Source organism: Syngnathus typhle, linkage group LG4 (genome assembly GCF_033458585.1).
Source record: "Syngnathus typhle isolate RoL2023-S1 ecotype Sweden linkage group LG4, RoL_Styp_1.0, whole genome shotgun sequence".
NCBI classification, from domain to species: domain Eukaryota; kingdom Metazoa; phylum Chordata; class Actinopteri; order Syngnathiformes; family Syngnathidae; genus Syngnathus; species Syngnathus typhle.
The window spans coordinates 13,524,877-13,547,983 of record NC_083741.1 but is presented as its reverse complement, the minus strand read 5'-3'; the positions used below and the strand labels follow the sequence as shown (position 1 = coordinate 13,547,983).

General features: G+C 42.3%; 1 protein-coding gene across 6 annotated transcripts; it reads left to right on the top strand.

Moving 5' to 3' along the window:
* Positions 1–996: 996 nt before the first annotated feature.
* scube2 (signal peptide, CUB domain, EGF-like 2) lies at positions 997–22,791 on the top strand. 6 transcript variants are annotated; one of them, XM_061277167.1, is made up of 23 exons: positions 997–1,242; positions 1,582–1,701; positions 2,697–2,822; positions 3,721–3,855; positions 5,646–5,771; positions 5,887–6,003; positions 7,631–7,720; positions 10,739–10,855; positions 10,995–11,117; positions 11,477–11,593; positions 11,782–11,904; positions 12,180–12,296; positions 13,487–13,576; positions 13,684–13,806; positions 14,554–14,721; positions 15,194–15,397; positions 18,324–18,494; positions 19,321–19,488; positions 19,606–19,767; positions 19,844–20,041; positions 20,228–20,380; positions 20,605–20,684; positions 21,650–22,791. In XM_061277167.1, the coding sequence occupies exons 1-23, from the start codon at positions 1,155–1,157 to the stop codon at positions 21,794–21,796; spliced, it is 3,063 nt and encodes a 1,020-aa protein (XP_061133151.1). In that variant the 5' UTR covers positions 997–1,154; the 3' UTR covers positions 21,797–22,791. The 6 variants fall into 6 exon arrangements, with proteins under 6 accessions (XP_061133151.1, XP_061133154.1, XP_061133150.1 ...); XM_061277166.1 differs by having other exon boundaries at positions 998–1,242; positions 1,585–1,701; positions 15,191–15,397; XM_061277165.1 differs by having other exon boundaries at positions 998–1,242; positions 15,191–15,397.
* Positions 22,792–23,107: the final 316 nt, after the last annotated feature.

Below are 23,107 nucleotides of genomic sequence, written 5' to 3'. Positions count from 1 at the left end.
CAAAAAGTAAAGAAATCTGAAACGTGATTTCTTGGTTTACTGTACAGTGGTAGTTGGTTGTCGGTATTATTATTTTCATAAAAAAAAAAAAAATCTAATTTATTTGCGTACTGAGTATCCACACCGAGACAAACAGGTTTTGGCATTTAAAACGACACAGATACTTTTAGTGTAATTTCAGGATTAACCTAACATGCACCGTAGCTGTTACAATGGAACTTAATTTGACCTTTCCTAAACTTTAGAACGTTTGTTAGAGAACAAGATCTGCAAGAGGTATTGAAACATCAGCCAGGTGGTCATTTACTTGTAAAATATTATATATATTTTATAGTTTCTTATCAAGATGAAAACTGGTTGCCTTTCCTGGCCCTTGTATTTCCCTATAAACATTAACCATGAAATAGGAAAACTAACCGCATACAGACAAGGTAACGTCCTCTTAATATTCTGTAACACAAATATATACGTATGGCTTTTTATTGTGACTGCTTAAAGTTTCCGGTTGAGTGACAAAACGGTTGCTAAGTAACCGCGTCGTGAGGTCAGCGTTATTGCCATATTTATGTTTGCAACTAGATTAGCAAACAACCTGTTAGCCAGTGGAAAGCTATTGTGTTAGCTACATTAACACTAAATGTTTGCTTTTCTAGTTTCATAGTTTATTATTGCTGATTTTACAAAGCAGTGAGCATATTAAACGCTTGCGGAGCTTTTCAAAGACAAATCCTATCAAGTGGCACAACACACACGTCCGACAGTGGATTGATTATTTTCATAACTAAAAGCATTTTTGCTGAACGGGCAGTTATAGCTTTTATTTTGTGTAAACAACTTCCGGTAATGCACAAGTTAATACTTCACCTTGACTCTGCACCGCTTCAAAAGCCTTTCCCTCTCTCTCCTCACTCCCATGTACGCGCACACGCGCACGCCCTCATTCTCGCTCCCTCGGGCATACATACACGCACACGCACGCGCACGCGCATACAGAGGCAGACCCACACATTCACTATTACTCACTCCTTTCTCTTTTCAAAAGGCCCTTGTGAGGCAGATTGACAGGCTAGAATGAAAATGAGGCGGACGCTCGGTCACGACTCCAGTGCGTACGCGTCCTTTTGAGCAGACCTCTAAACTTGGATCGTATCACCATGGGAGCTATTTGGGCTACAAGGGACTTTTGTTTGTTTTTGCTCTTGTTAAATAGTCGCCAAAGTGCTGCGCTTCCAGAGATTCGAGGTGGGACGATGGCGTGCGTGCGCGTGTGTCCGTGCGTGCGCGTGTGCATATGTAGATGTATGTGTGTGCTTGTCTGTGCTCGCGCGCACACGCGTATGTGAACGCGTGTGTTTGAGACGGCTTCTTTACGCACGCTTTCAAGAGTGCGCTCTTCTTTCCTCTTTGCCCATGTTTACCTTATGATTGCAAAGCTAATGTGTATATATCGTTTTCTCTAATGCATGTATTTTTACCTGATTACTTTGGCAATACGCCCCCCCCCCCCCGCCCCGTATTTGCATCCAGCGGCTGGCAATGCTTGTTGAAATCCATATTGACTGTGCTGTATGTAATTCCAAGCAGACCCATGTGCAGAGGGCAGTGATGGCTGTCACATAGATGCTATTTGTCAGACGACTCAGAGCTCATACAAGTGCACATGCAAAGCAGGCTTTAAAGGAGACGGCCAACACTGTGAAGGTAATGTGTGCACGTAGCATCATATCACTATTCTGGGGGCGTCAGGGACGTCATCCAGGGTGACCTCTTACACGTACTACTCAAACACTCAAAAAATACAGTAGTAGTGTGTAGCCTATATAAGCGTTTTTGAAGTCTATTCAAGTGGAAATTATCCGGGGAGTATTTCAGCAGTGTGTATGACAGTGGTTCACTAGTGCATATGAGTGAATTTGAGTGAAATTCTTTAGAGGGATGAGAGTGTTTTCCTACTGTAAATTGTTTCAGTGGTGTGTTTAAAAGTGCGCATTAGAATCTCAGTAGTGAAAATGTTTTGTGTTTGAGGGAATTTCGCTAGTGTTAGAGACTCTCACTGGTGTGTATAAGAGTGTTTCAGTAGTGTGTGTGGAAAGTTTGTTGTGGGGTGACAGTGTTTCAGGAGTCTGCATGACAGCGTTTCAATGGTGGAATTAGTCTTTCAGAATGTGCATGAGAGCATTTCAGTAGTGTGTGAGATGTTTCAGTGGTATGCGTGAGTGCATTACAGTAATGTGTGAGAGAGCAATTCAGTAGTGTCTATGAGCAATAGAATGTCAGTAGTGTGCGGGAGATCATTTCAGTTACGTGTGTGAGAACACTTCGGTTGTGTCATGGGACCATTTATGTAAGAGCAAATTGTGCGCGTGTATTTCAGTTGCGTGTGTGTTGGCAAAAAGATCTCAGCGGTTCATTTCGTTTAGTTGTGTGCGTGAGCCCATTTCAGTAGCTTGTATGAGATCATTTTAATTGTCTGCCTGTGAGAGCTATTTAGGATTGTGTGTGAGAGCGCTTCAGTAGTGTTTGAGGAAGTGTTACAGTAGTGTGGATGCGGGTGTTTCAATTAGGGGTGAGCTTTTCAGTTGTGTACACGAGTTGCGGAATTACAGTTTGTCCCTGACGGCCCTTCATAGCAAAGCATCATTAGCTTGTGCTCCTGTTGCTCAACCTCAATGATTTATGTACTGCTTACTCTCCAGACGTTGACGAATGCGACTTGGAGTACAATGGCGGCTGTGTACACGAATGCAACAATATACCTGGAAATTATCGCTGCACTTGCTACGACGGCTTCAATTTGGCCCACGATGGTCACAACTGTTTAGGTAAGATCAGCTGGGGGCGATTTTGATGGCACACGTCACATTTGTGTTGGCTCTGTGCGAGCTTTCTCACACTGAGGCTGGAGTTCTTTTCTTGCTTTCAAACTCACACTCAGAGAGAAAATGTAACCTAATACAAATAGTTTTGGTTTTGTTCATGGGCTGTCTGAAAAGTCAGATAAATATTTATGTCTGAAATGAAATGAGCTAGAGGGGGTGAAAAAAAACCGTATGTTTGGGGTATTCAACAAAACAATGATGTTCTGGATTTGCATTTGTTGATTGAGTTGAACCAATGAATGTAAACCAGGGTGTGTCCAGAGTTTTTATACCAATGGGCTGCATATAGAAACGTTAAACAATGCCAGGGTTGACATTTTTCCACCTTCATTTAATTAATAATTTATTCACAAAAAAATTCAAAAATTCAAAATACATATGCGGAAAAAAAATCGGGAAAAGTCTACTAAAACAACTCAACATCATTTGGGGTTATCCAGAGGCACTTTATGCTCACTGACATTTAAGATGAGTTGTAATGGGATTCTGGTTGATTCTGATCCCATTCATACTTCCTGTTATATGGGGGTGTGCACACTTTTGCAATCACATTACATTTGTTGTTTATTTCTTTTATTCCCTCCTGGAAAATGTCAAGATCTGACACACAACAGAGTTGTAGGTTAATGGTGGATGCAGCTTTGAAATGATGTAACTTAATCTGCATTTCTATAGGGGTGTGTACACTTTCTTTTTATTTCTACTGCATATTGTTGGCGCCAAATTTTCATTTTAGTTTTTATGTACCGTGGGCAGCTAAAAAAACGGTTGACGAGCCACCAATGTCTGCCCGGTTCGTGGTTTGCAGACACCCACGAATGGCTCTGACTTTGAATTTCAGATGTGGACGAATGTAAGTTCAACAACGGCGGCTGCCAGCACACTTGTGTCAACACCATGGGCAGCTACGAGTGCCGCTGCAAGGATGGCTTCTTCCTCAGTGACAACCAGCACACGTGCATCCACCGCTCTGTTGGTGAGTGTGCAACACGAGGCAAATGGAACCCTTACTCCATAGCTTTCATATATTTAAACTTGATATATTCAATATATTCAAATTAAATACTTTAAATCGACTGAAACAGATAAAAAATTGTTGATTGTTGTTGTCGGTGTTTTTGTTGCTGTTGTTTTTCATATGTCACAGTGTAAGGCAAAGATAATGATATTCAGGCATTCCCCACCAAAATCAAATTTTGATCTCTTTTGCAAAGATAAAAAAAGACATTTGTAAAACAGTCAGATGGTTGCCTTTGTGACCATCAAGACAAGTTATTTATATCAAGTTTCTTGAATAAACTATCAAATGCCTTTCGGTACACACATGCACTTCCGTCAGCATTCAAACTTTGAAGTGAGGTTTCAGTATGCTTGTGTCCCCTTCTGAGTAACAAATTCACATACACGTTGGAAGCTTCGGGGGTTCCATGCGGCCTGACAGCTTCAAGCTGGCTTCCATCTCCTTCGCTTTTCATCCATAGCGGCAACACGCTGTGGGAAAAAGGATGTCTGCATCACCGAGAACAAAACAAGTTAATATGTGCAACACTCGCCTCTGTGTGCTCTGTGTTACACATCACACTGGAGCGCCTTTGTGCTCTCCACTCCATCGGGTCCCGACAGGCCTTTTAAATCCAGAGGACCTGGCCGCTCAGCTGTGACCCATCTTTACAAATGCTCCATACCTCATTTTCCAGCTGAAAGCATCAAGGGAGCCCGGTAGCGCACGCAAGGACCGTTTGACTGTGTCCTCTGGAATGGCTTATTCACCCTTTACAGTGGCAGTGAACGCAACTCAACACACTTTACACTAAGCAGCAGTTTGGCAAATATTAAATAATTCATCACGAGTAATTTTACTGTCCAACCATACATTGACAAAAGCCTTCAGTCCTTTAACTAAATACTCACACTAATTTCCCTTCTATAGTATAATAGACCACAATGACCACAACATGGAGACAGACAGTATTCCCAGTCATATGTTCTTTATCCTCTGCATAGAGTCACTTATATTAGTGCTGTACTGATGAGCTGAAAGAAGAGTTAAGACGTCTCAATGAAGCGTCACTATGAATTTCGCTTGATTGCAAGAGACGCCCGGCTGCAGCCTTAAAACTGAGTAGCCAATCATATTGCACACCCTTAAAATGTTGAGTTAAAAACAACGTTATCTAGGGTAAATATTGGACTGACCCAGGAAGTTGGGTTAAATTAACCCGTCTTGGGTCGGTCCAATTTTTAACCTAAATAACGTTGTTCTCAGCATTTTAAGGATGTGCAATATGATTGGCTACTATTAAGAGGCATGACTTCGACTTCAAGTGGGATCCATATTTGCGCTTATATTCGTCTGCTGGTTGTATACTGCCCCCAGGTGGCCAAAGTGTGCAAGTGTTGAATTTCTTTTAATGAATATGTTTATATAAATCAGACATAAGTATAAGTTTGGAGTGCTACTTTATGTCTCTATTACACATAAGAATTATTTGTTGAACTTTTGACAGGAACTGATTAATGTCATGTCCATTCATTTCAATGGGAAAAGATGATTTGCATCACAATACGATCTACACATGTAGTTTAAGGCATCACCACTGTATTTTCTTAGTTTAAAATAACATGACAGCTAATGCTTTTGGATATTTCCAAAACGTGAGAACAATCAGACCCGTGCTAATTTCTCAGTATGACTGCCTTGTGTGCAGAGCTGCTCGTTCACTGTAGAATCTCGAGAGTCTCATTGTGTTCCTCTGTGCATCCCAGAGGGCCTCAACTGTATGAATAAGGAGCACGGCTGCGCCCACATCTGCAAAGAGACACCCAAGGGGGGCGTGGCCTGTGAGTGTCGCCCGGGGTTCGAGCTGGCGCGCAACCAGCAAGGTTGCATCTGTACGTGTGAAGCTTTCCCTACACCACAAACACACACACACACACACGTAAAAACATTACAGGTCTTCAAATCGTTGACTGTGTGGCTCATAGTTGCTTTTGTTGAACCCCGTAGTGACGTGTAACCATGGCAACGGGGGATGCCAGCACACCTGCGAGGACACAGATAATGGCCCCATATGCAAATGTCACGTCAGGTACACCATGCAGCCTGACAGGAGGTCTTGTGTTGGTAAGTCTTTTAGCCTTATGTTCATGTTTGGGTATGTCATGCACACACACACACGCACATGCACACACACACCCACGTTCTCGCCCACATACCTGTAGGAGTGGTTAGAACTGACTTCAAGCATGACCAATCAAAGCAGCTCTTTTGTACTGTAGACTATACCAGTACATGGGTACGATGTCAAGGATATCTAATCAATGCTCAGAAGGCTTTCCAAGTGTCTACAGTTTGATCCTTAGTGTTCCAATGTTTAATATGATCCCCACAACTCAGAATAAGGAATTAGAATTATGTTTTCAAGTACACTGCATTATACTATATACCATCTATAACTTTGACCACTCGCCTCTGATAAAGTCTTCGATCCAATACAAAAGGTGTTGAAAAATCTGCCTTGACAAACGTAACAATGTTGGTCATTTGTTTTAAACTTAAAATCAGCATATTAAAAGAAAAGTCACAACAACCTTCTGCGGTTAAAGTTTCTAATATTTCAGTGAACTAAACTTGACCAAGAACCGACAAATCATCAAAGCTGTAATTTCTACACGACTCCCTAAAGATGAATACTTCATTATAGTCGGTGTTTAAGCTATAAAAAGCGCGCAGACCTCCTTGAAAGTCAGTCAAGTGTGAATTCATGCTATGCAGACTATGTAGATGCAAACGAGTACATTTTCTTTGGATATTACATACAGTACTTTCCAAAGATACCAAATATGTCAACATTCATTTTGGGTGAATGTGTATGAAGTTGTACAAAAGGCATCCAGAACATTTCCATTTGGTGGAATGGTGCAGCTATAAAAACAGATATTGCGAGTGAAGCTAAGGATCTTTTCCAACCTCAGACCTACACAGGGGAGAATTAACAGGGCAAAACTGCTTGTTAAAATAGTTTTTAGTATGTTTTGTCATACTTCCTGTCAAAATAGAACGAAAACTCTACCGCAAGTCGACGAAGGCACAGGCTGGGGGCCGGCTTAGTTTCAAACTTTGTTTCTTTAGTCAAGCAGAGCTTATTTTGATGAATGAATGAAAACATGGTAGCGGGGAAAAGCTCTCTGAGTGGACCATGAAGGATAAGGATCAGGCTGCAGATATCAGGTGATATCTTTGCTCCACCGTGGCGGCTGTTATGCGTGTGTGTGTGTGTGTGTGTGCGTGTGTGTGTGTGTGTGTGTGTGAGGTCCAAGCATACATCTTTGCAGACTTGTTTCCAAATTGGGTCTCCCGCTGTGCTGAGATAGCGGCACACACAGAGCCAAAAAGTGCAAGTGTAAACATGCTGGGTGATGAACACGGACATCAGTGTTGTTATAGTGTGTGTGCGTGTGTGTGTGTGCGGTGTGTGTATATGTAAAGCATAATAATAATAATAGTAGCATAATCCTAAATATGATGGGTTGAATCGGAACACAACTACCTGCCACAGTTAGGAGGATGTAACCGCATTTTTTTTCACAAAAGCCTGGCAACAGGGGTGTGTAGACTTTTCCAATCCATAGTCCATGTTTGCAGTGTGAGTGGAATGGCAATTAGTGCTCATCGTGACTTGCTTTTTTATGCCCAAGCAGTATGTGTGACGAGTGACTGTGTGCCCTAAGCTTTGAGCTTTGTGTCGCAGAGCGAGACGAGGCCACCACAGAGTCGTCGGACCACAACGCCACGTCCTTCGCCGAGGTGGACAAACGGGTCAAGCGGAGGCTTCTGATGGGTAATATAGCAGTCTGAACGTCAGTCCATTGGCTTGTGCGATGGCATGCGGAGCTGCCAGGAAGTGCTGGGCGTTGAAGAGGCGAAATGTCTAGTAAACCAGAGCATTCCTCAGCCTTTTGAGCAAACTGTGAAATGGCTGCACACTCACCGTCTCGCCCACTGCTTCTCCCCTGAAAAATATGCACTTGTGACAGTGTGGTACATTTCACATTTTCCTTCCATTTGGGAAGGCTCGAGTGTGAAAGCCTTGTCTCGACACTTTGGATTTGACTGATTTTCAGGTCACTCCTTACATGTTAGTCATAAAACTTTGCTAAATGTGTGGCTGCCATATGAGCTCTTTCAAGTTCATAAGCAACTGTAAATCAAACAACGGCAGCACTTCATTAAATGCCCCCTATGGGGTTTATGGTCAAATAATCATTTAATTAGTAGCTGTTGCTCACTCTAAGTTGGGGGCTTTGCCGGTCACATTGTAGTTATGGTTTCCTGTAGAGGGCTGTTGTGACTGAAACCATATAAATGAATAATCGCCTCATTGTTATTATATTATTATATATATATATATATATACACAACAAATTGATGCATAACTGGTTTAGAAATAAAATAAATGCAATATCACAAAATAAACAAAAGTGAAGAATATTTGCAACTTTGGTGCAGCTTTTAGAAAGAAATATGAAGTGGACACACATAATTTGCTTTAGTGGGCCATGGGAAATGTGGATGGCCGGGTCTGGCCCCCGAGTCTTAAGTTTGACACCTGTGTTCGTATAGTTGAAATCTGTCATACTGCACAGTAGAACCTCGGTTTTCGCGATTAATCCATTCCAGTCTGAGTAAAATAGAATGGTACGTAATCCAAAACAATATTTTCATTAGGAAAAAATGTGAAACAGGAGGAATCGATTTCAGACAGTCAAAACTGTCAACAAAGATAATCAATCTTCCAAATAAAAGCTCGCCAGTTTAATTACAGTCTCACTCCACCTAATTTGGCATATCTAATAGTCACCCTCAAACTATTTTATGCTTGTTTATTGTTTGTCACCTGAATAGGCCACAATCTGGTTTAAGAAATTGTGGTGAAACTGTTTCATAAAACAGCATGTGTTTATTTTGAAACTATGTAGTACTTTTCTTGAAGCCGGGAGCGTTATTGACTTCAAAATAAATAATGTTGCATTATGTAACATGCTTTTCCATCTGTTGAATTGCATTTTCACGTACTTTACCAAATGCTTCGTATGAATGCGCATCAATTCTGGGAGATGAATGGACGAGTGGCACTTTATTTTTGTTTGTTTGTAAAACCAAGCAGTTGTATGAATACCGGGACAAGATTTTGATGGGGGAAAAAAAGATCACATAAAGATTAGGCCATATAACAACCAGCATGTGCGTATGAATTAAATCCTTGAGTCATTAACATGACACTCAAAATAATAATTCACATGATTTTTAAAGTGTGTTACTCCTAGTGGTACGGGTTCCCTCTAGTACTATGCGAAGAGTGAATTGATACGTTTTTAAACCGTGTTGTATACAATTATTAATCCAGTACAATACATTTGGTAAATACTGTTCAATCGCTCAGTCACATTGACTTATTTGGAGATTACCCGGCGGGATACATTTTTGGTTGTCTTTGTAAAGGCAGATTTTTTTTCACCATTCTGGAGCTCATTGAATCTTATCAGATTGCGCTGGTATGCCTAATGTTATGTCCACTGACTCTACAATGTGTTCTTTGCGAGGACAGCTTCGAGTGGTTCCAAAGATCATTGACAATGCGTAACATGAACATTTTAGTCAACCACAACCACAGTGCTATCCTGGAAAGCCGTTTGAGCATGTATTCTATATTCTTAATATCCAGCTTCAGTTTTATGTACTGGTATACATTTTATCCTCACTAGTAATACAACTAAGTGCACTAGTAAAATGTCTAGGTAATTACTAGTTGTTGTTTTTTTCAATGCTGGTAAATACCAAATTTGGCCTACTAGTACAATATTAAGATTCATGGACCAAATTTGAGCATGTTTGCAATTTTCTACTAGTGCTGTAAATTATAATGCAGTATGAGTACCGTAATTTCTGGACCATAAACCGCACCCGAACATAAGCTGCAAATTCAGGGAAAATCTTGCCCATATATAAAACGCACTGGATTATAAGGCGCAGATGTTTTAATGCTTAATTTCCATATATAAGAGAATATCCACAAACTATACAATATCACCAAAACCATGGAAAATCCATAGATAAGGCAGACTGGACTATAAACTGCAGGGTTCAACGCTTGTGCAAAAAGTAACGACTTTTAGTCCGGAAAAAATGGTAAATATTCAAGTGATGTAAGGTCCATGTACCAGTACACGCCGTGTCCTCATTAGTAGGACAACTTTAAAATACAAGTAGAACATCTACGTGTTACCAGAGAGGGAAAAGCAGGCACTGGTTGATATTTGTGCAGTACTAATAAGTACGTACTAAGTAGTAGTATTTAGAATGTCACTCGTAGTCACATATTTTGAAGTGTGCACCGTTTTGCCCTTACTAGTAACACTGTGTTCCTACTAGTTTGTTAAATTGTCTTATAAGTGAGAAAAAAGCGGAAACTTTTACTTCAATTTAAATTGGATTTCAAGGATATGGAATAAATGCTCAAAAAGCTTTGCACGTGAGTTTGCCTCTCCATTATGACAAGCAGTAGAAAGAAAAGTCAACATGAAAGAAAGTTAGAAGATATAGTCATCAACAAAGAAACCAGTCTACTAAATGTAGAAAAGTAATTGGAATGGAAGTGTAAACATTAAACCAAATCTTCGTCATGGAATCCAGGGTACAACAAAACACATGCACAATAACTCACATACTGATAAATACAAATAGGAAAACTTTCCACTGTTGTTTGGATACTCACATCTTGTCCATCATCAAACTTGTTGTGTCTATTACGGGATTTCATCTTTTCCATACATTTGCATATTATGTGTCGTCCTTGCAGAGACCTGCGCAGTCAACAACGGCGGCTGCGACTGCACTTGTAAAGACACATCGACGGGCGTTCGCTGCAGTTGCCCCGTTGGCTTCACACTGCAGCCCGATGCTAAAACCTGCAAAGGTCTGTCCGCCTCTCAGATCAGCCACGCAGCTGCCACTCTTGTCATCTTGCTGAGATGGTGTGATCTTAGGACAAGCTATGTGAGCTTCAAGATTGTGAAATAAATCCTCAAATGCTTTGCATACACTTTTGCCGGCAGACATCGACGAGTGTGAGCTTCAAAACGGAGGCTGTGATCACTTCTGCAGGAACACCATCGGCAGCTTTGAGTGCAACTGCAGGAAAGGCTTCAAGCTGCTGACTGATGAACGCTCGTGTCAAGGTACCACCTGCACCTTGCTGCACCTTGCTGCTTTGTGTGGGACAAAAATACATATCAGCGGTATCTAATTCTATTCAGACTGATTAAGTCATTTTGAAGTAAGACAACACTTATCACTTTCATTCTCTATCACATTCTGTGTTAGGATGCAATCGAAATCACCTTTTACATCCCAGCAAGTTTATGATGTGTCATGTAATGCCAGGCTGCACAGCCTCTCAGTAAAATCTGACTTTCTTCTCCCTTGTAATTATCGCCAAAGCCATTTGAGCATTCACTCGAATGCACCTGTTTGTCTGCGCGGATGGGAAATCCCTCCTCATGAACTTTTATGTCATGTGATTGGTTTATGATTACAGATATAGACGAATGTTTCTTTGAGCGGACGTGTGATCACACGTGCGTCAACTCCCTCGGTAGCTTCCAGTGTCTGTGCAACAAAGGCTACACCATGTACGGACTGGCCCACTGCGGAGGTGAGATTAGGCTGGGTGAAGGAGGAGGCACGTCAACGTGCAGGGGAGCAGGCATTTTCCGCAAAATGTTTGCGATATTGTACGCTGAAATGCACAATAACCCTCAAAAATTGCGAATCTTTAAACGTTTGGATGCAAATATTCTGTGCAACTCTCAGTTTGAGCTAACTTCCACTCTTTCCTCTTAGATATAAATGAATGCAGCGTGAACAATGGCGGTTGTGAGCAGGGTTGCGAGAACACCCAGGGTGGGTTTGAATGCTCCTGCAACCCTGGCTACAAGCTCCACTGGAACAAAAAGGACTGTATTGGTGAGTCAATGCCTCCTCTGCACGATAAGATGCTATTTTTAACCAAATCAAAGTATGTATGACATTTTTGGAAGACCGAGGGAGTGTGGGACAAAAACAGGAGATACTTTGAATTCTGCTCTCTTTTCTCTTGCGCTCGCCCTCGCTCAGTTTCTCATGTGCGGTTGTAAAATAATCAGAGCCATGCTGCTGACGCTGTCCAGAAATTGGGTTCCTCTTCCTCTTTGCCCCCTTGTCCTCTTTTACCTTGGAGTTTTATTGTGGTTTCTATCTAGAGGCAGAGGGTTTACCACCTGTGAAAGCTGCCTCCAAGCCCACTTTGAACTGTAGCAAGCAGGAGGGAGGTGACCGCTGCTTCCTGACGTGCCAGTCACAAGTTCATATCAGCAGTGGTGAGTTGGATCAGGCCCACCGCTTAATAAAGAGGTCACATTTTCGTCACTGCTATTCGTATAATTCCAGAATTGGAGAAAAATTCAAGCACCAAAATCTCAGATTTTTTTTTTAATACATTTATTGTCTTATTTTAAAAAAAATTGATTGAAATCATCATTTAATTTGAATCATCCAACTCTACCGTCAATGGTACACTTTTTCTGAGATCACTTGTTTCCACTTATGGCGGTTTGGCACAATTACGTATGTTACAACTTACATGCATGCATAGATCTTTTGAAATTTCATGTCTTATATGTGTGTGTTGTGCAAAAAATGCCCTGCAATTCTGTAATGACTGCGAAGCTGTGACCAATTTCTTGAAACAAAAACATGTATGTCTGCTTCGAAAGGCACTCAAATGCCGATTTTTGACTTCAGTGCCACCCTTGATGGCTTAACCTTTGTAGCCCACGCAACACTTCCTGCATCTGTTTCATATTGTATGCCGTTCAAAAGGATTTCTCATTCTTCCATTCACTACCACACTACAGCCTTTAATAATGCCACAAAAGTAAGATCACACACGCACGCACGCATGCACGCATACACACACAAAACCCACAACCCTGCTTTTGACTGTTTCATTCAAGTTAACTCGGAGGCTAAGCTGCACTCTAAAAAAAACATTTAACCGCACAATGTGGACAAAAGAATTGGGACACCTGGCATGGACAGGAAGTGAAAAGCTCCACCTGCAACATCCATCCACAGTTTCCACTCTTCTGGAAAGAGTTTCTAGAAGATGCACTGTGGTGCTACTAGTGTGGACCAAGACTATACTACTGCATGGACCATTAGCTCGATATCAAGGATAGCAAATGAATGCACGCACTCACAAGATAACCGAATCTGTACACGTCGACGCTTTTCTGCTTGAAAATCATAATAAACACCACTAGTCTGGCCCATTTAATGAAACCTCATTTTAATGACATGCTGCCGCAGTCAAGAATGCGAACAAGACCTCAATGGTGTCGTGTTGTTATAAAACATGATTTAAACATTAACCCGGCGTGGGATCCGTTGTGCAAATAGACGTCAACATCCTTCCGCAGACAGACGCATCGTGTTCCTACATGCTGCTCACTTGGCTTTGTGGCCCTAACTTTTGTTTGTGCCGCGGCCTCTTGTGTGTGTTTTTCAGGGACGGAGGATTCCTACACTGTGACCTGTGGAATGCCCCTGCCCTGCTTGGCTGACGCGCAAAAGAACAACAGTGGCTTGCAATGCTTCGGCAAGTACAAAACACAGGCGGTGGGCGATTCAAAGATTGGGTGTTTTCACTGGATGTTTACTTTGATCAAAATGACAAGAGTTTCTTTTTTGTCCCCCTCCCTGTAGCTCCAGAGATGTTCGGCGTGCCTCGCATTAAGACCACAGCGACATTCAAGTCGGGCACAACCAAGTGCAACTTAAAAAGAAGCCAGGAGCGACTCAGGGAGAGCTTGAACTCAGCACGCTCAGGTACACACGGTGCAACAATACAACACAAGTGCACTCAACTTGGGCACGGAAGGACTTTTGGTAACCTAATTGGCCCTTCGAAAGTGGGGCTGGAGAAATACAGGATTCCTCCAAAATTATGAGCGGACAAAAAAAAAAGAGTGATAAACATGAGTAAAAAAATGGGATGCAGTCATTATGCACCTTGTATAACACTATTTTGTATCCTACAAATAATCAAACAAACAGACTAAATCTCCCATAAACCAAAATACAAAATATATGTATATACGAATGACTCCCCGTGAAATAAAATATAACGGCTAAAATGACAACAACTCAGAGCTTTGTTGCTTCAAAAGACATTTGGTTCTACCAAGAAGTCAGAACATTTGTGAGCTTCCCTCTATAAAGAAGATCAAGCAAGCACACGGGCTGCTTCAAAACAAAGCCGAAAAGCAGATGCATATGTGAAGGAAATTTGTGGGCCAAGTGATGTGGTTTGATTTGTCCTGACGGTCTCTGCGTAGCCACTAACAAGCGAGGGTGGAATTAGCGCAAGACTTCTTTACAAGCCACTCTGAGCCCAGGCCGTTAAAAACACGTGGTATGAATATTTGAGTTCTTGCAGAGGGCTTCTGTGTGCCACTAAACCTATCCGAGCGTTGTGACATAATGGCGACGAGGACGTCCCATTCCGCCTCAATTTGTATCCCGTTTATTGATTGTCTGCCAATTGATGGGGCCGTGCTCTCCCACTGTCTACAGACAGCAGGTTTCTCTTCACCGAGAACGTTCAGTTCAGCTACGTGAGCTTGCGCTGCACCTCGTCGGCGCACCGAGGGCGCAGCCGCCACGGCAGGAAAGCGGGCGAAGAGGACGGCTCGTCCATCACCGCCGAGTTTGAACTGGATGTGAACCTAGAGGAGGTAACAGGTTGGTCTCTGCCTGCCTGCCTGCCTGCCTGCCTGCCTGCCTGCCTGCCTGCCTGCCTGCCTGCCTGCCTGCCTGCCTGCTTGCCTGCCTGCCTGCCTGCCTGCCTGCCTGCCTGCCTGCCTGCCTGCCTGCCTGCCTGCCTGCTTGCCTGCCTGCCTGCTTGCCTGCTTGCCTGCCTGCCTTCTGCCTGACTTTGCTTCCTTGTCTCCTCCTTCGACTGCTGTCTGTTAAAGTATCTCCTGTTTTGTGTTGCAATGGTGGTGGGCTCTAGTTTGGGGCTCTAGCATCTCATGTTTGGAGTTTAACGACACAACCTATTCCTGTCCAAGAGTGTGTTTGTATCCTGAGGGTGTTTGTCTCCATGCATGTCCATATTTGCATGCAAAAAGGGATCAGTTGACACCAATCACAAAAGCGACACCTTTCCTCCCCTCCCGGAGACAGTTGTGGTATCTCGCTCTTCTCTCAGCAGAGGGCTGCGACCTGAACTGCGTGAGACGGCGCTCTGAGAAAAGGCTTAGGAAGACCATCCGTACCCTGAGGAAGTCCATCAACCGGGAGCAGTTCCACCTGCACTTTGCCGGCTCGGACTACGAGCTGGCCAAGAATCTGGCGCAGCCGTCGGAAGCGGCAGGACACTGCGTGGCCGGACAGGTGCTGATGGGCAGGAGGTGTGGTGAGTTAGCGTTCCACTTTATTTTCTACTTAATTACTTTCGACTGTGTTTATTGTACTTTCATCAGCATGACTGAAAGGGGAACAGATGCCCAACCTGTTTATAAGCCAAAAAATACAACTTTACTTCAGATGGTCCGCTGACTGGAGATATAGTGCTTTGTTTTTGTCTGTGAATGTATGACTGCAGGGAAGAATTGAAAAAAATAATGTCTTTGGGCTGGGCATAGATGCTTTAGAGCGCCTCATTGTTGACCATGAGTGTGCGCAGAGACCACATTTATGAAAAAATTCGCATAGAAAGCAGTATTAGACGCCTTCCCAACAATCCTACCTATATACTTTGTGTTATCGGGAAAGGTGTCGATTTATTTCAATGACTTTCTAATTTGTGGTGCTGATGTTTACTTAATCTCTATGAGCTAGGCAGCTGTCAAGTTTTCAGGTCAACATTAAGCAGTCTATTGGCCATGGCAGGGGTGGACTTGTAATTTAGGAGAAAAGAGGTGGTGGCGGAGGTGGAGTGGGGGTGAGTGAAAGGCATTCTTAACCTCCAGCTCTTTAAAGGAGCTATATTTCCCCCTCCTACTCCCCCCCCCCCCTTCCACTTTGGCTTAGCTCCGCAGTTTGGTGCCTTTCATTGAAAAGCTCACTCGGAGCGATGAGGCGCTCCAACACGAGGCGGCCTCCAGTGAATTTGTAGAGGTGCACTTTCACTTTCGTTGTGCTCGTCTTCATTTGCATTCATCCTTTGAGCTGGTTTTGTTGTGATCACCGTGGCGTCGTTTGAAGGTTTAGGGTTAACTATTACATACGGTATCGAAAAATGACTAAATGAGCTCCCCCTTGTTTGTTTTAAGTTGTTTAGGAAGTCCTGTTGATTCAAGCTGGCAGTTTGAGTGTTGCTGGTCGCCCCCCCCCCCGCTCTCCTCCTGCATCCAAAGTGCCCCCCAGCTGGGGCCACTTTGCATGACCCCCAGCCACTAAACTGCTAAAGAGAAGTGACTTCAGCCACACCATGGGAATCAATTAGCATCAGCTGTTTGGGCCCGGCCTGATGGGCGCGAGCAGCGATTGGGCCGAGCAGAATGGGGGGATTCAGAAAGCTGACCCCTTTTATTGGGTTCAGCTCCTTACCACTGTGATACCCGAGTGTTTTCCTATGTCATCAAGTGGGCAAAGACTGAGGGCTTGAATAGAGGTGAAAGGTCTTTTAAACCTCTTTGGGGCCATCAATTGGAGGACTCTATGGAAGCGCTCTTTGCATTTGAAAGGCTTCAAGGTTTTTTTCTTTCTTTCACTCTCACTCTGTCTCTTCTCTCACTCCTTTCCTCTGTCAAATAAAAGCTGTTCGGACAATACGATGATGGCTCCTCATGCTCTTTCACGGTAAACAATGGGCCTGCCAAAAATTGAACCGCTCTTGAGAGAATTATAGATATATTTCTTTTTTCGTTCAAAGGGGAAAATTGAACAATTTGCTGAACCACACGTAATTAATTAATGCCTTTGTGACCATGGAGCGTCTCGAGTCGGGTTCTTAAGAATAACACACAGTGGTTCCTAAATTAATTACAGGCATCAGTCTGAATGGGAGGAACCCAAGCAAAGGGTCCCTTTAATTAAGCGTTTTAAGAGATAAGAAGAGGGAAAGGCGCTCTTTGATTTGCTTCTGTGTTTGGGGCGCTTACGGCGACATTAAACGTCATTTGGCGACACACAGCAGCCGAGCTCCATCAAGGAGTGGGAGGCAGCTGTGGCGAGGCCCGCAGCCCTTTTGTCTCTCTGCTTTTTACATGAATGCATTTGGCATCAGGTTTGCGTCGGCTCTTGAAGGCCCGACGACGCGCTTTTGTACATTTTTATGTCCCCTTGACAGTTGTTTACAGGATGGGCTGAAGTGTCTTGCATCATACGTTAGCTAATATGAAGGAGACCATGCATACGTTCACTTCACATGTCTGTATGTGTAGGCTCATGCGGAAGGAAGGTGGCGCCTAGTCATTGTTTTCCCTGACAAATTACAGAGGTTAGGGGCAATTTATATCCCAAATGCACCCAGAAATAAATTGATTAGAAGCAGTGACTATTTAAATCTTCTTACTAATCAATACGTGGAACCTGAACTGGATGTCAAGGATGTATTGTAATGCTGAAGCGGCTTTCCACAATGTCACTTGTCAGGATGAGATAATTAAAGTGTGCTATTTTCCCCCAATGTTTTGAGACTGCGCCGGCCGGGTTCCTTGGAACATCAAGTTCCCAAAGTTATACCAGAAGCAAAAAGTACTTGTTGCTGGAAAACAGAGGCTGCTTTCAAATAAACCCGCACTTATCATGCCGTATGTTCCTTTCGTCATTGCTGTGTTAAAATGTGAAAATCTGTTGGGAATTAGCGTGCGATTTAAAGATAACGGCCTTCGTCACCGTCAGGTTCCGTTTAAGGCGACTGCTGTGCTGCTGAAGTCTGGCTTGCTTTAATTTTATGTTCTTGTTACACACTTGAAGTGCTGCGTTTATGGCGTAAATCCGCAGTGCTGTCAGGCCTGTTTGATTTGTGAGGCCGCAGGGCAAACTGGTTTATTTGTTGTCTGGCCTGCCCTCTCATGGCTCTAATGACACGCCACATACTGATCTGGCTTTTAAATGGGTGTTAATTACAAGTACAGACAACATTTAGCATTGACTCTTTTAATTATTTGTTTTTGTTTTGTGATGACACCAGCTCGGGTACATAAGCACCAAGATGCCACATTACAAGGCTATTTTTATTCAGGGGATGTGTGTCCCCCCCCCCCCCCCCCCCACAAGACAAAACATTCACCTTGTCAAATAAACACAAGCATGACAAGTTAGATTTTTTTTTTTTTAGCAAGGTTCTTCACGGATGTGTTAAATACCAATGTCACTTCCCACCTGTCCAATAGTGAGCTGCAGTGTTGGCACGTACTTTGATGGCGGGCAAGGGAGGTGTGTGACGTGTCCAGCTGGTACATATCAGGACGAGGAGGGCCAGATGTCCTGCGAGGTGTGTCCCGCCCCGGAAGGAAGGGACGTCGCCAAAGTGGCCGGAGCTCGAAACATCTCAGAGTGCGGAGGTACAAATGTGGAATATGTAAAAGAATGTGAATAACGAAAACTGGCTTACAGGCTGAGTTAATGCTATTCAAAAAATATTTTAAAATTAAAAGTGAACAGGTGAAGGTTATTGTTGAACACATTTTATTACAATACTCGTTCTCTCTGTCATAACCGTAACAAAAAAAGACGCCACTGGAAGTGCTCTGCACATTAGTAAAATTAAAGTTATGAAAATTACATTCTATTTTTCATTTTCCTTGAAAGTACTTATGATGTACTTTCGAACAGAACCCAAAATTAGAATTCTGGCCTTGAAGTGCATTCAAGATTTCGACAACTTGATAATGTGAACGAATGGAAGTTTACAGTAAACAATACAAAAGGGAGCTTGTAACAAACTTTTTCATGATGAGAAACCACACAGGATGCGACGGTGCCTCGATAAGGATGCGCTGTCAAAAATTCTCTGCTTTGTGTGAGACCAAAGAAGTCGAGTTTTGCGGTGAACTTATTATCTTCTTTGGGAATAAACGACGAGGGCGAGCCCCCATGTTTTGGTCTCCCTGCTTGTCGTTATCGCGCTCAGCGTGTGGCGTGATGCCATAGCTTAAATCCACATCTCCCCTGACAGACTAAATAACAAGATTTATCTGTATACTCCCAGAGGCGCCTACTTTGTATTAGTCAGCTACTACGTGTGATGTGATTGGAGATAAAAAAACGAAACAAAACATGATTATCCCGCCAACGTCTGCTCTCTTGTTTTCATAGAAGCAATTGCAACACATCAATCCAAAACAGGAATAAGTTCATGCTAAACTTATGAAGTGTGTATGTGTTCAGGTCAATGCCCCCCGGGTCAGTTCTCCCAAGATGGCTTCACCCCTTGTTTGGTGTGTCCCCTGGGATCGTACCAGCCAGAAGTGGGACGTACCACCTGCTTCCCTTGTGGAGGTAACCTGGTCACCAAGCGCAGTGGTGCCGTCACCTTTCAAGAGTGTGAGACCAAAGGTGCGTTGCTTCTTATTCTATGCTTTTCCTCATTTGCAAGACAATTTATTTCATTTGACACCTCTGAAAACAATGATACAACTCGATTGAGTAACATGCGTGTTCTTTTCTTTGTAGTTCAGTGCTCTCCCGGCCATTACTACAACACAACAACACATCGCTGCATCCGCTGCCCGACCGGTACCTTTCAGGTGGAGTTTGGTCAGAACTACTGCACTGCCTGCCCTGGAAACACCTCCACTGACTTTGATGGCTCCACTAGCATCATGCAGTGCAAAAGTATGTGTGTACACCATCAAGCATTGGGACGGTGGGAACAATTCCAAGGAGTTGACCAAGCTTTGTCGTTTCGCAGATAGACAGTGTGGAGGTGAGCTGGGAGACTTCACTGGCTACATCGAGTCGCCCAACTATCCCGGCAACTACCCCGCTAACGTGGAATGCACGTGGACCATCAATCCGCCTCCTAAACGCAGGATTCTTATTGTGGTGCCGGAAATCTTCCTGCCAATTGAGGATGAGTGTGGAGACTACTTAGTCATGAGAAAAAGCGGTGAGTCATTTCGTGTCAGTCTAGTCCCACAATGTCTTAAACTTTGTTTAATCTAGTACAATAAGAAGGAATATTTGACACTACAGAAAAGAGTGTTTTATCATCTTAACGACATTTGAATGATAGTGTACAGTACGTTTATCTTGTGCATGTGTGCTTGATGTGCCGTATGGTTGAATTTTACAGCTCTGTTAAACTCTGTGACCACCTACGAAACGTGCCAGACATACGAGCGTCCCATTGCGTTCACCTCTCGCTCCAAGAGGCTCTGGATTCAGTTCCGATCCAATGAAGGGAACAGCGGGAAAGGCTTCCAGGTTCCCTATGTTACATATGATGGTGAGAGAGAGAGAGAGAGAGAGAGAGAGAGAGAGAGAGAGAGAGAGAGAGAGAGAGAGAGAGAGAGAGAGAGAGAGAGAGAGAGAGAGAGAGAGAGAGAGAGAGAGAGAGAGAGAGAGAGAGAATGATGCATTTCTTGTCCCACCCTATATGTGTGTAAATTATTCTTGCTATACTTTGATGCTCTTTATGACCTACTTTTCTCAATGGACTTTTCATTTTAGAGGATTATCAAGAATTGATAGAGGACATCGTAAGGGACGGGAGGTTATATGCATCTGAGAACCATCAAGAGATTCTCAAGGTATACATACAAAGATTTTTCCCCTCACAGTTCAGTTGTATTGAATTTTTATGTACAGTACATTCACATTTTTAGTTTTTTTGAGAACTTAAATTTCATTTTATTTAGGGACAATATTTATTTTTACTTGTACATACAGTAAATCTTAATGGAATGATTGTTATTACAAAATCAGTGTTTTATTTTCACATATTTAATCAGTGTTAATGTTCAAACTGCACAGTCTTATGTGGCTAACTAAATGTTAAAAACATTTTTTAGGAATTAAAAACCTCCACTTTGTGTGAGGCAGTATTAAGTTTGAGAACCGAGAGACTTTTCTATACTTCTTTTGTTTGTTTGTTTGTTTGTTTGTTTGTTTGTTTGTCTAAGTGAGCACTGCCCTCTCTTGGAAACAGATAGAACTACAAGAAGCATCTGCTCGTCCCAATGGTTTGGGCAAAGTGAAAAGAAAATTAGTCAGAATTTAAGTCATAATGATGATAATAATAATATAGAAATCATGTTTCAGTTTAGGTTTTGCAATTTTTTAGTGCTTATTCTCATGAGGATGAAGACATCCATGCAAACTGTAGCTGCCCTCCCGTACAAGCCACAAGAACAAACATGTTTTGGTTTGGAGCAGCACCACACCGCCAGCTTCTCCAGAGGCCCACCACAAATTCAAGATGAAGTAGCCTCTTGTTCGCTCATGAAGCTGAAATATTAAAATGCACACACTGACCACATCGTGAAGTATCTAATAGCAGCCAACACGCAAAATACTGTTTCCAAAAAAAAATAATTGCAAGGTTATGATCAGAAAGGATTCATTTGACAATATATGTTCATTTAGTGACGTGAGCAGGTCAATTATCCAAAATGTATATATTTTTTGTGTGAAATACATCTAATGCTACATATTATTTGTGTCACTAGAGCACACACAGCATTGACTTTAATTTTTCCCTGTGATCTTATGTTAGGACAAGAAGCTCATGAAGGCCTTGTTCGATGTTTTGGCACACCCGCAAAACTTCTTCAACTACACGGCACAAGAATCCCGAGAAATGTTCCCCAAATCCTTCATTCGCTTCCTGCGCTCCAAAGTCCTGAGGTTCCTCCGTCCGTAAGGGAGTGCTGATGAATAGTTAAAGAAGCCCCCAGTATTTGTCCGGTTCCAATGTTATATGCTTACTATTGAGGTGGATCACGTAACCGATGCAAGCAATCCTGAAAAGAAATGAAAGAAGGGTGCAGACCTTTGAACTGGACTTTTTAGTGGGGGCATATTCTGTCCTTGATAGAGCATCAGAATCATTTCTGCCACTTTGTGTTGGTATAAAACAGAGCGACTACATTAACTGTATAACCTACTTTTAGACGTATACGTCTCATTATGATGTTTGACGAGCCTTCTGTATTTTCATCTTATCTGTATTCATCTAATTGAATATTGCTCAATTCGCTCATTATAACACTAGGAAACTTTTGCTGATGCCGTTCTGAGTGAGTAGCAAAGTAAACATACTGAAACTCAGTGACATTGTAAATAGTGTGTATGTAGTTTTAACATAGGCTACTTTTAAAAGTGACAGAAATACACAATGACAGAAACAATGATAGCACAAATGTTGTTCTTGGGAACTTTAGCACTACAAAGGAAGTAGTGGAACCACAAAAAGCAATTATCCCTAAGAATGTTTTGTACATGATGTAAAAAGTTTTAGGTGAAGTATACCGTAGCGACAAAATGTTTCACAAATAGTACTCATATTTCAGACGTTTCCACATTATGGAAAATCACTTTAAAAATATCCTGAATTCCAAAAAGGCAGAGAGAATAAATGAAAATAGGGCATCTTAATTCCTCCACTGTTTTGTTTTGTAAACCAACAACCAAAGACAGCTCTAAACTCTTCTGACAATTAAGAGCATATGTTTATGGGTAACAGTAAAATGAGTTAAGTCATTGAAAAGTCTTGTAAAACAGAAGCTACTCACCTGTCATAAATGATGTGTGTGCGCGTGTGTGTGTGTCTGTGTGTGTGTGTGTGTGTGTGTGTGCACGCATGTATTTTTATGGTTTTGTACATCTACTACGCTGTAAATAAACATAGAAATCTTATAGTATTTTCCTTCATTTATTATAATTTTTTCAAAACTGATTTTCATCTGCTCAACTTCACATTTTAAATGCAGTATTAAATGATGTATAAGCCAAAGCTTTGCATTCTTTTTTGGGTGAGCGTCTCTGAAGATTTAGGCAAGACTAACATAAAAAAACAACAACATTTGAATGTTTAGTCACTGGACTATACTAGACTAGTATAAAAATATTGTCGTTAAAGGCAAGACAAGGCTTTTTTATCATTATTTAGCACAGTTAATACACAATACAAAATGTGCTTCACTCAGTCAAAGTCATGTGGTATCATTGATTT

Excerpts from the sequence above, each read along its gene's own strand:
- scube2 (XM_061277165.1), top strand. The coding sequence starts at position 1,155 with ATGGGAGCTATTTGGGCTACAAGGGACTTTTGTTTGTTTTTGCTCTTG. Across the intron at positions 13,577-13,683 it reads CAGTGGCTTGCAATGCTTCG|CTCCAGAGATGTTCGGCGTG; the intron begins GCAAGTACAAAA and ends CCCTCCCTGTAG. Across the intron at positions 18,495-19,320 it reads AAACATCTCAGAGTGCGGAG|GTCAATGCCCCCCGGGTCAG; the intron begins GTACAAATGTGG and ends GTATGTGTTCAG.